Raw genomic sequence first — 13,027 nt, 5'->3', positions numbered from 1 at the left:
CAATAGGTATATATTCACACACTTAAAATCTGTATCCTGTGTTTATATGTCTCTGTAAAGCTGCTTTGAGACAATGAATGTTGTTAAAAGCGCTATACAAATAATTGTATAATAGTAATAGTTATCTAGCAAATGCACTTGAGATGATTTGATAATTGTAAATATGGCTCACAATGGATAATAAATGGGAATTGTTCCTTAATATTCCAAATGCTTCACTCAGAATGTAATATAATGTTGTTGTTTTTTCTAGAACTGATAATTACACATCTGTTACCATATTTGTATGTATGTATGTACATTTGAGGTGTTATAAAAATGTATAATTGTTTTGTTTTTTTTTAAAAAAAAAGGTAGAACTGTTGAAGCATAACACAAACTTTATTGTAATCAACAAACCAATGTCATATTCCATAGATAGATAGATAGATAGATAGATAGATATTATAGTATATTCCCAATGATATATACAATATATATACACATTTTTAGTACACCTGGGTGACAAGGAACAGGAATTGTTTAGGAACAAGTTGTTTGGGAGGGTTTCATGATAAAAGCCTCTACACCAGGGGTGTCAAACTCATTTTAGTTCAGGGGCCACATACAGCATAATTAGATGTCAGGTGGGCCGGGCCTGTAAAACCATAGCATAAGTACCTATAAATAACAATAAGTCCATATTTTTCCCTTTGTTTTCGTGCAAAGAAGTACAAGTACGTTAGGAAAATCTTTATATTTAATGAAATATCCTTTTACAAAACATATCATGAACAACCTCAGATTTTTGTGCAATTTGCTTCTGATTATCATTTACATGTGTGCATTACAACTGCACACAGTGTTTGTACAAATGTAAAAAACTTTAAGTCACAGGTATTTGGAACTGAAAAACATAGTATTGCACTCCATTTTTCTTGGAAAACTACACTCTGGATCCACTTTTCTCCTTTTTGACAAAGACATTTTGGCTAATGAGGGTGTGGGGGCGAGTAGCAAATAGGTTAGACTACACCGTAATAACAAACAGCAGAAGGCACATTGCTGCCATCTGCTGTTCGGTCTGAGTCCCCGAATTGTGCCGCGTCTTCTACCCTGACTTAAACAGTGCGCCCCTAGCGGATAATTTAGGAATAGCATTTTATTAAAAAATTTCCAGTTCGTGTCTTTTATGCATTTTCTTCATTTTCAAAATTCATCCTGCGGGCCGGATTGAACCCCCTAGCATGCCGGTTTTGGCCCGCGGGCCGTACATCTGACACCCCTGCTCTACACTCATCCAAAAACAAACTCAAGCGTCTTCAGTTTGCCAGACACTACTGGACCTTCAGATGGGATCGGGTTCTATGCTCAGATGAAACCAAAATAGAGCATTTTGGTAATAAACACCAGAGGTGGTTTTGGAGCACACAGAGAGGTAGCCATATGGAAAAGTACCTCATGCCCATGGTTAACTATAGTGGTAGATCTTTAATGTTTTGGGGCTGTTTTCCTGCCATAGGACCTGGATATTTTTGTTAGGATACAAATGGGCTGTGGTTGGATCTTGCAGCAGGACAATGATCCAAAACATACATCATAATCAACACAAAAATGGTTTACTGACCACAAAAATCAAGGTCCTGCCATGGCCATCCCAGTCCCCTGACTTGAAACCCATAGACAACCTGTGGGGTGAACTGAAGAGGAGAGTCCACCAGTATGGACCTCGAAATTTGTAGGATCTGGAGAACTTCTGTATGGAGGAATGGTCTCAGATATCTTGCCATGTATTCTCCAACCTCATCAGGCGTTATAGGAGAAGACTCAGAGCTGTTATCTTGGCAAAGGGAGGTAACACAAAGTATTGACTAAAAGTTTGTCAATAATTGTTGCAAACTCGAGTTGTGTTTGCAATTGTTTGATATCCATGAGAGTATTTTTGTGATTTTTTTTTTTAAACAAAAGGTTAAAGACAATTTTTCCTAGGCTTCTTTGCTCATATTTACCAAGGGTGCCAATTTTATTGGAGGGCACTGTAGATGTACTTATCAATCTTTAAGGGGAAATGTGGGACACTGTGTTCTAACCGATATGTAAGGATTAACACATGACTAACCGTGCTGTTTTAATAAAAAATAATTGAATAAGCGCCAGCTTCTTAAATTTTCAGTCCCACCAACATCACGTCCTTCAATTCTGTGCAAGACAGAACTGCACTGGCTTTCTGAAACAAAAACAAAAACACACCACGGATCAATCACAGTGTAGATTACAGCATGTGCTGAGGTAGACATTTTGTAGAAGGTTAAGAACCCTTAATTATGCAATAAACTCTTTTAAAAAACTCTTGAAGAGCCAGTGAAGTTTTATTGCTTTTATACATTGATAGCTGAGGAAGAAGGGAGGAAGAATGAAGTCTTTTTCCCTCAAAAATGGTCAAATCAATAATATGAATCTTCTCTATAACATTAGTTTTTAATTACGCAAAATTCAAAAGACATAATTAAAGAATTTTAACATAGCCTAAAATTATTTCAAATACTATAAAGCACTATAAGTGTATAGTGATGACTCATTCCAATAGCAATGTTAAATATTATTTCTGTGTTCACATGGGTTCTTTACTGCAGGAATCTGTAGAATCTGTTGTAATGAAAAGTAAAGGATTGAGAAAATATCAATAGAACTGATATTTGTAACAGTGACACAACCAGAAATTACCGGAACTTCTCAATATCCATAGAGTTCATCTAAATGTTTTATTTAGTAGACCAAAAGGAAACAATGAAAGAACCCAATAATTTGGAGTCACAAGCCATTTCAAAGGGATCTAGGTCACCTAATTTATGTCTGTCTCCAACAACGATATGTAATCATTTCTTCCTCTTACATGATCTCTTAAAGGGGACCTATTATGTAAAATTCACTTTTACATGGCGTTTGAATATAAATGTGTGTTGGCAGTGTGTGTACACAACCACCCTATAATGGTAAAAATCCACACTAATTTTTTTTTATATTTTCCATAAATCATAAACAGCGTCTCAAAATGAGTCGTTCGCGTTTTCTGTGGAACAGGCCCCGCCCACAACTGGTGACGGACTCTGACCTATTAGCATGGATCCTCCTCTGAGCGAGCTGCACACAGTGAGCCGGGTTTTCCGGGCTGGAGCAGCTATAGGGATAAGAAGAACGTCTCAGCTTCGTAAGCTTTGAACATGAGAGTCTTCGTGTACTCCCGGCATCAGAGCCACTGAAGATGTAGTGGAGAAGTTTTATTTTTGATGGAAACTTAAATTCGTATATGGTTGTTGGAATCATTTGACACCAGACTGCTTTTTGAACGAGGGTCAATACAAAGCAGGATTTGCTGAAAACTTGATTCTCAAGAATGGATCAGTACCAACTGTTCATGATCCGGCTTCGCATCCAGAAGACGCAAGTATCGCACTTTATATGTTGTGAATGTTTGTAAATCGCTTTTCCAAATCTGCTTGTTAGAAAAGTCCACGGCTAATGCGGCTAATGTTACGAGTGTCTCTGATTGTATTCACAGAGACTATCGTAACTAAGTACATGATCATCTTTAAATAAGAGAATCAATTTAAACATCTGTAAAACTGCAGAGAACAACATCATAACCTAGATGTGTTCAACATGTTCTACAAGAAAGAATAAGTGAGTGTTTGCACTCACATGGTGTCATCACCTCTAGAAACTGATGTGCCGCTAGTCACAGATGTTGCTGTGGGTGAGAAATAACAACAGTTAGAAATGTGTTAAGAAGAATGCCACAAAACACCAAGACATAAACAACATGAGTCTAGGACAGCAAAAGACAAGCAAACAGTGAAGACAAGGACTATATATACACACACGAGTGCTCATTAACAAAACGTGAGTCAGGTGCAGGTGGTCATGTGACAGCTAGTGCAGTGCAGTGGCTGATGGGAAGTGGAGTCCAGAGTTTCTTGATACATGACATTTAAACAATAATAATAATAATAATACATGATCGCTTAAGTTACAATCCATTTACAGTGGTGCTTGACATTTTCTGCATTTCTGCATAAGTATGATAGACTTACTAATTCGGTGCTGCCTGCTTTCAGACAGTGTAGTTTGGCAGAGCATGTTGACTGGAGTAGTTCAGGTGGTATTTCAGGCTAGAATGCTTTCAGTAGCATGCACTTTTCTTATTGCAGATAGTGCAATAGACTTTGATCTTATTTAGAGTTTGGTCATCTTCTTGCATCCTGCTCATCACTAAGCAACTGCATGCAACGTAAGATGACGTACAGGTCTGGGGCAGGGTATGGTGTGTGAAAAATAAATAAATTAAAACTGTATTGTGTGTTGACCCAGGTCGCCTTTGTTTTATGTTGCATTTCGTTTTAAGATCTAAAACTATTTAGTATCAGATATACACAAAAACAGAAGAAATCCAGATGGGGCAAATACTTTTTCACAGCACTGTACATACATACATTTCAGAAAAGAAATGGCATGTACTGTAAACTTTACTAGTGTCGACATATTATCTAAAGCTGATGAGCCATAGCTGTTTCCCCTAGTGCCTGGTGGTTAGTGTAAATATGGACACTCTAGTTTGGGAGCACAATATAATGATCATGCTTTATTCAGAAGTAGCCACGACTTAACCATCTTGTTCCCTCATGTTACTAAGTCCAGGTGGAGAATCTAATTTTAATTTTGCCAAGGCAGCCATGAAGCCAGACTGTAACAGATTCAGTGCGATCAGTGAGGAGGGCAGTAATGTAGTGGGGTCCTTTAACAGCTACACGTGTAAGGGTATGATCATGGGCATGAGGTGAGGACGTTGCTATTATTAATAGCAAAGAACTGAGCAAACAGGAAAACCTCACTAGTTCTGAAAGAAACCACCCTGCAGTCCTGAAGAAAAGGAAGTAGAACATTCTCACGGCTAGTCACAGTTTACGTGTCATAGACTTTCAGCAGGAAATGGCTTTATTTTGATTGGGCTTTGAAATAGAACTTTTACATTTTATATTTTGTACGTTTTATTTGTGCAAAAATAAAGAAGATAAAAAACCTCAAGTAAATGTACTTCACAGTATCATTAAGTACTTTCATTTAATTAGAATAAAAAAAGTGTCATTACAGTGAACCATGTACTTAAGTACTGTAACCGTAGTACATGTAGTACGTTACTTCCCACTGCTGGTGCACATTATTATGAACAATTAAATGATATCAGAATTACATTTTTCTTTCCTATAGATATGGTACTCAGTACATTTCAAATAAAACATTTCTGAAACAATTTAGTATAAGATACACAAAAATAGAAGAAATCAGGATGGGGCAAATACATTTTCACAGCACTGTGTGTGCGTGTGTGTGTGTGTGTGTGTGTGTGTGTGTGTGTGTGTGTGTGTGTGTGTGTGTGTGTGTAGAGAGAGAGAGAGAGAGAGAGAGAGAGAGACACAGAGATTTTTTTTTTAATCACACATCTATTACTAGCAAACCACGCTGCTGTAGATTGTCTCATCACCAACATCTTTTGGAGACTTCTAGAACAGGATATGAATAAAGACTAATCAGAGTCTCAAAATAAAACCAGTCCCTGTTTGATTAGTCAGTAAAATAGTTATTATGGATTTATACACCTAGTTTCTTAGCTTGGATTGTACTGGAATACACTTCATTTAAAGGAATTTACTCACAGTTTTATTCTTGGAAGCGATTTTTACAAAGCTGTAGGTCACGTCCTGCTCATTATCTGTTGACGCTGAAGCCTGCAGATGTAAGAAATTGCTTTGTTAAATCTTCAATAATAATTAATAAATGTTTATTAATAATAATCCACTTAATAACATTATTCATATAACAGCAACAACAGCAACAATACTACTACTACTACTAATAATAATAATAATAATTATTATTATTATTATTATTATTATTATTATTATTATTATTATTTGGAAACATATGTAGAAATGGACCAATGGATTGCTGTCTTACCTTTGGCTTTGAAACAGCCACAGAGCTGTATATAACAGAGTCTTCAGCTGTAAAAGTGCGCTGTTTCACACACACACACACACACACACACACACACACACACACACACACACAAAAGCAATTATATTACTCAAACACAGGTTAGAACATTACAGTACACAAACAACTGTGTTACATGCTTTAAAATAAAGACGAACCTGCTCCAGGTTCCTTGCTTCTGATTTCTTCTTTCTTGACTTGAAAGCAATTGAGCTGTATGATCCCTCACTCTCAGCCTGAACAGATGAGATGATTGTGATGACAAAAGTTCATTAAAAGTGCTAAAAGGTACTAAAGGTACTAAAATAAAGATAACATGATTTCGGACTGCATTAAGCCACAAATCAAACGCAGTACTAACTGTGTGAACTGTGGTGTCATTGCTCCTGTCTCTGGTCCTGATTTGATTCTCTGCTTCAGGAAGTTAGAAAGAGGGAATAAAGCAAATTTTCTCACCTGAATTCAATTATATTCAAATAAGGGAACAGATACTCACATGTTAATAAAAATACTACTACTACTACTACTACTACTACTACTAATAATAATAATAATAATAAAAATAATAATAATAATAATATTCTAACCCCTCTGCCACCAGTGAGCACCCTCACCTAAATTTTAGAGACACACCAGGGACACTTACTGTATTTCCTTCTTAGCACGCAGACGATGATGACCAGTATGACCAGTAGCAAAATAATGGCCACCAGGTACCAGTAGATCAGGGTCTCATGCTCACTGTAGACACACATTTGTTAGTACAGACTGGCTGAATCAATGGCAGTGCAGAATATTCATTAATTCATTTAATCAATCATTCCTCGCCAGTAGCCAAATCATCCTACTGGCATGTTTTTGAGAGGTGGGAGAACATGAACAGACTGTAGTCAGACCTCAGGTTCAAACCAGGGTCCGTAAAGCTGTGAGGCAGTAGTGATACCTGCTAGCACCACCATACTGCACAATGCACATTATTATAATGAAGTATAGCAATTTTAGATAGATAGATAGATAGATAGATAGAGAGCTAGAGGCAGTAGTGGCATAGCGGTTAAGGCTTTGGGCTACTCCTCAGAAGGCTATGGCTTAGTGGTCAAGGCTCTGGGTTATTAATCAGAAGATAAGAAGTTCAAGCCCCACTGCCAAGCTGGAGCTGTCACTGCCCTTGAGCTAACCCTCTTTGCTCCAGGGGTGCTTGGCCTATCATGGCTGACCCCAACTGACCCCTGAGCTCTGACCCCAACTTCCTGGCATGCTGGGGTATGCAAAGAAAAGAAATTCACTGTATTGTAATGTATTTGTGACCAATAAAGACTCATGCTCATTTTTTTCTCCTAATTTGGTCAGTTTCCAGTTTATATCCTCTAGCTAAGGAAGAGGTGGGAAGTCTCAAACTACTCTCGTTATAGTAATGGAATACATGGTGCACTGTAATGTTACTTTTTATATTATAATTAAGTACTTAAATACTGTAAACAGAGTACATATAAATATAATATGACATCAGTACTATATTTCTCTTTCCTATAGATATGGTACTCATTAATTTCATTCAATTCAATTCAATTCAATTTTATTTGTATAGCGCTTTTTACAATAGACATTGTCTCAAAGCAGCTTTACAGAAATATCAACACGGTATACAGATATTAAAGGTGCGAATTTATCCCAACTGAGCAAGCCACTGAGTGGCGACGGTGGCAAGGAAAAACTCCCTAAGATGTTTTAAGAGGAAGAAACCTTGAGAGGAACCCGACTCAGAAGGGAACCCATCCTCATCTGGGTAACAACAGATAGTGTGAAAAAGTTCATTATGGATTTATATGAAGTCTGTATGGCCTTAGGAGCAGCCGTAGTCCCAGCAGTCTGGAATTAGAGAAGATTTGAGCTCCATCCAGAGGCAGAAAGGATCTGGATCTCTAGTATCTCCATAAATTCATGTGGGGCTCGGCGAAAGGAGAGAGGGAGAAAAAAGATAATTATGACTGCGAAGTAGTAGAACAGAATCTAGTCAGGGTAGGCTTGAGTAAACAAATACGTTTTAAGCCTAGACTTAAACACTGAGACTGTGTCTGAGTCCCGAACACTAATAGGAAGACTGTTCCATAACTGTGGGGCTCTATAAGAGAAAGCTCTTCCCCCTGCTGTAGCCTTCACTATTCGAGGTATCGTCAAATAGCCTGCATCTTTTGATCTAAGTAGGCGTGGCGGATTATATAAAACCAAAAGGTCGCTTCGATATTGTGGCGCGAGACCATTTAGTGCTTTATAGGTTAATAAAAGTATTTTATAGTTAATGCGAGATTTTACTGGGAGCCAATGCAGTATTGATAATATCGGTGTGATATGGTCGTACCTTCTAGTTCTAGTTAGGACTCTAGCAGCTGCATTCTGGACTAACTGGAGCTTATTTATATTCCTACTGGAACATCCAGACAGTAAGGCATTACAGTAATCTAATCTAGAGGTGACGAATGCATGAACTAGTATTTCCGCATCATGTAGTGACAATATGTTTCTTATTTTAGAAATATTTCTGAGATGAAAGAAGGCTATCCTAGTAATATTATCTACATGAGCATCAAATGATAGGCTGGAGTCAATAATCACTCCAAGGTCTTTAACTGCTGCACATGATGAAACAGAAAGACCATCCAGAGTAACCATGTGATCAGAAAGATTACTTCTAGCTACACGTGGGCCTAATAAAAGTATTTCTGTTTTATCAGAATTAAGTAGAAGGAAGTTAGTTAACATCCAATGTCTAATGTCCTTTACACAATCCTCAGCTTTACTAAGCTTCTGTCTGTCCTCTGGCTTCGCTGAAACATACGACTGTGTATCATCAGCATAACAGTGGAAGCTAATTCCATGTTTACGAATAATTTGACCTAGGGGTAGCATATATAAAGTAAAGAGCAGTGGGCCTAAAACAGAACCCTGTGGAACTCCAAAAGTAACCTCAGTACGCATGGAGAATTCACCATTTACATCTACGAACTGATAACGATCGGTCAGATAAGACCTGAGCCAGGAGAGGACTGTTCCCTTAATACCAACAACATTTTCTAATCTATCAAGGAGAATAGTGTGATCTATAGTATCAAAAGCTGCACTAAGGTCGAGTAACACAAGCAGCGAGACATAACCCTGATCGTAGGTCAGTAGAAGGTCATTTACTACTTTAACTAATGCTGTCTCTGTGCTATGATGAGGTCTAAACCCTGACTGATACATTTCATGAATGTTATTCCTATCTAAGTACGAGCATAACTGCTTTGCTACAACCTTTTCTAAAATCTTAGAGATGAAGGGGAGATTTGATATTGGTCTATAGCTGGACAATTGAGACGGGTCAAGATCAGGTTTTTTAATCAAGGGTTTAATAACTGCTAATTTAAGTGATTTAGGTACATAGCCAGTGCTTAGGCAAGAATTGATTATATTTAGAAGTGGTTCAATTACTCCTGGACAAATCTGTTTAAACAAACATGTAGGTACGGGATCTAGTATGCAAGTTGATGAATTGGCTGAAGAGATTAATGTAGCTAGTTCGGTCTCTCTAAGCGAAGCAAAATACTCTAAACATTGATCTGATATTGCTACATTGTCATGTAATGGGTTTGTTACAGTACTGTCCGGTTTTAATTTAATGGCCTGTATTTCACGTCTAATATTTTCAACCTTATCGATGAAAAATTTCATGAAATCTTCACTGCTATGTAATGATTGAGTGTTTCTCTCTGTAGTAGTTTTATTCCTAGTTAATTTTGCTACTGTGTTGAAAAGGAATCTAGAATTGTTTTTGTTGTCTCCTATTAAGGTGGAGAAATAGATTTTTCTAGCATCGCCAAGAGATTTCCTATATTTCAGTAGGCTCTCCTTCCATGCTGTTTGAAATATCACCAGTTTGGTTTGACGCCATTTACGTTCTAATTGTCGAGTTGTCTGTTTTAAGGTTCGCGTTTGATCGTTATACCAGGGTGCTAATTTTTTTTCTCTAATTATTTTCCTTTTGAGTGGAGCCACTCTATCTAGCGTGTAGCGGAGTGTTGACTCCAAGCTTTCAGTCGCCTGATCGAGTTCTATGTGATCTGACGGTGATCCAAATCTAATTGATGTTTCTGCGAGGTTATTTATGAAGCTCGGTGCAGTAGCTGATGTGTAGGTACGTTTTACGCGGTAGCGAGGCGAGGTGGAAATATTATGATCAATTCGTATTATGAACGAGATAAGATAATGGTCTGAGACAACTTCAGACTGCGGAAGAATGATAATATTTTCTATACTTAGTCCGTATGTTAGTATGAGGTCAAGAGTGTGACCACCATTATGAGTAGGAGTTCATGTATTTACATAAGCCCTTGTAACATGACAAATTTTCTACTAGCAATAAAGTATCTCATGTAATGGTCACATGTTCATTTACTGCTTAAATACCGCAGTGTTTGTTTTGCACACTAAGCACATGTTCATCTTTGAATGAGAGAATCAATTTAAATATCTGTAAAACTGCAGAGAACAACATCATAGCCTAAATGTGTTCAACATGTTCTACAAGAAAGAAAAAGTGTGTGTTTGCACTCACATGGTGTCACCACCTCTAGAAACTGATGTGCCGCTAGTCACAGATGTTGCTGTGGGTGAGAAATAACAACAGTTAGAAATGTGTTAAGAAGAACAGTTGCACTAATTTTCTCAAACATGTCCATCTGATGCTACCTGAACTGTGCTTCGAGCCAGATCTGTTTAAAACATGAAAGAAAAAGTCAGAAAGTAAAACTTGACCATTTAAAATGTTTTCCTTCATACATATACATAGGGGCATTTTCCAGTCCCCATCTGCTAGCTAACTCTTGATTAGCTCTTACATTTGGAAGTCAAGAGACCCCTAGTTTGAGATCCCCTGTGTAGAGAATGTGTAGAGAACCCTGGAAAGGTCACTAAAAGATTCATTGTTTTCTTGTGCACAGTGTAGTAATCCATGTGCAGTTTCATTTAATGTGGCTACAGGATTATGATCAATGTGTAAGATTTAGCTATTTTATTCATGCTTAATTTGCTATTTCAAGCTCACAGTTTAATATACAATTTAATTTAATCCACTCACATCACAGACTCATAAAAAATACATTATTAAATGGTCAGTGCATTTAAGCTCGTATGATATGAGAAAGTAGAACTAGCAAGATAATATCTCATATACTGGTCAAAATATTCAATAACAGGGTGTTGGTTTTGTACATTAAGAACACATTCTTATTTGAATAAGTTAATAAATATAGAAAATCTGTAAAACTGCAGAGGACAACAGCATGCCTAAATAAAATGGAGCTTTCCTACTTACGTGTAAGTACTGACATGGTGAGTGGTTGTAGTCACTGCTGTAGTCAGTGCTGTAGTCACATCTAAGAAAAAGAAAAATAATCAGTGTGATTTTCATTTGTTAAAGTAGAGGTCAGTGTATGTGATAATACCTGGAGGTGGATCACAGACACTGATGTGAACAGGAACCTGCAGATCTCCTGCACTGCACCAGTACCAGCCAGCATCACTCTTCTTCAGTCCACTCATCTGCACACTGAAGGATCCTCTCCCATCATCACTGACCTGCACTGCTGAATTCTGGGATGTGGCAGTCCTCCCCATATTGTTGCAGCGGCTGTCTATAAATCTGCACCACTGCTTCATTTTATTCCGATACTTAGTGCTGTAGGGACACTGGACTGTGACGTTGCCTCCTTCCTCATCACTCACTCTGCTCTCCATCACAGACAGATCAGGATCTGAGCACAAATATAGAGTCAGTTATGTACGATTAATCTTTAGCAACATTAGAACACTGCTAAATTCACTAATTATTTGCAGATTGTAACTTAATACCTGATTTCACTGTGATATGAAGGGCTTCGTAATCATCCACCTTCATTATTCCACCTATCTCTACAACACACCAGTACGTTCCAGTGTTTTCTGTCTGGAGATTATTCATAGTCACAGTAAAGAGACTCTCAGCTGGGTTATCAGTCACTGTCACTTTCCCCTGTGTCTCATTGGCATACGCCTGAATTTTGCAGTAATTGTATGCTTCAGAAGCGTCATAGCACCAGTATTTCTTATGTTGTATGTATGTCCTATCATAACGACACGGGATGGTGACAGATGCTCCAGTTTTAAAACTAAACTGCCTCCATGCCTGACTGGCAACACCTGCACACAGAACAGAAAAACACTACTATTACTCAGTGAAAATAAAATATTTGATATTACTGATGATGGATAAATTAGTTCAATGCGTTAGGTTTTTGATGTATCAATGGTTTATTCTGCACAAGAATGTAAAATAGGATAGAAGAGTGCATGAGAAATGTACTTAATGGAAGTGAAGAGAATAAAAATGAAAAAGCAGCTCATGTTAGATTTGTTCTGATGTTGAATAAAATGTGAGAGTTTTCTTGCGTCCTGCTTCTCTGAGAAGTTGTCGCTGTGTCTGTAGCAGCTCAAGCAGTTCCTCTTCCTGCTAACTGTACTATGTGGTCTAAAACCCCAGTGTGTCTTAATTTAGTGACTGCTTTTTTCTCTTATTAATGTCATTAGAGAAAACAAGAGAAGCTGACAAAGGAACAAGTTTTTATAGCTACAGTAACAGGAATCATTCCATACCTTGCAATGCAGACAGGTTATAAACAGTGTCATAAACTCTTAGCTAAATAAGTTCAAATGTTCGCTGCCATTTTACATTTTACACTAACTTCATCTTATATGAGGAAAAAAACACCACACGTTGCTGTGTAAAGTCCGTATCTTTGTTAGTATTTCAGTCATATATGACGAACCTGGAAGGACCACATAATTTAAAGAATACTTTGATTTTATTTATTTATTTATTTATTTTAGATGTGCAGTGCCTTCCACTAATATTGGCACCCTTGGTAAATATGAGCAAAGCAGGCTGACTGACAGACACACAGCTACTTCAGCGTGAGTGGGTCCC

The 13,027-nt window shown here is 37.6% G+C and overlaps 1 protein-coding gene across 1 annotated transcript; it reads right to left on the bottom strand.

Annotated features, from left to right (window-relative positions):
- Nucleotides 1-5,442: 5,442 nt before the first annotated feature.
- LOC128624063 (CMRF35-like molecule 5) lies at nucleotides 5,443-12,017 on the bottom strand. Its single transcript, XM_053651344.1, has 11 exons — nucleotides 11,917-12,017; nucleotides 11,511-11,819; nucleotides 11,381-11,441; nucleotides 10,756-10,778; nucleotides 10,622-10,670; nucleotides 6,677-6,771; nucleotides 6,392-6,444; nucleotides 6,189-6,266; nucleotides 5,992-6,051; nucleotides 5,691-5,762; nucleotides 5,443-5,537 (listed from the first exon to the last, which is right to left on the bottom strand). The coding sequence occupies exons 1-11, from the start codon at nucleotides 11,960-11,962 to the stop codon at nucleotides 5,484-5,486; spliced, it is 900 nt and encodes a 299-aa protein (XP_053507319.1). The 5' UTR covers nucleotides 11,963-12,017; the 3' UTR covers nucleotides 5,443-5,483.
- Between the last annotated feature and the right edge of the window lie 1,010 nt (nucleotides 12,018-13,027).

The sequence above is a fragment of the Ictalurus furcatus genome, chromosome 20, assembly GCF_023375685.1.
Source record: "Ictalurus furcatus strain D&B chromosome 20, Billie_1.0, whole genome shotgun sequence".
In the NCBI taxonomy this organism is placed as follows: domain Eukaryota; kingdom Metazoa; phylum Chordata; class Actinopteri; order Siluriformes; family Ictaluridae; genus Ictalurus; species Ictalurus furcatus.
The sequence above is the reverse complement of the archived record's forward strand: the minus strand, read 5'-3'. Positions and strand labels throughout refer to the sequence as shown.

What these genes read in the sequence shown, in the direction of transcription:
- LOC128624063 (XM_053651344.1), bottom strand. Translation starts at nt 11,962, where the DNA reads ATGAAGGTGGATGATTACGAAGCCCTTCATATCACAGTGAAATCAG. An exon ending in TCATATCACAGTGAAATCAG is followed by an intron (nt 11,820 to 11,916) that starts GTATTAAGTTAC and finishes ATTTGTGCTCAG; the next exon opens with ATCCTGATCTGTCTGTGATG. An exon ending in TCGCTTCCAAGAATAAAACT is followed by an intron (nt 5,538 to 5,690) that starts GTGAGTAAATTC and finishes ATCCTGTTCTAG; the next exon opens with AAGTCTCCAAAAGATGTTGG.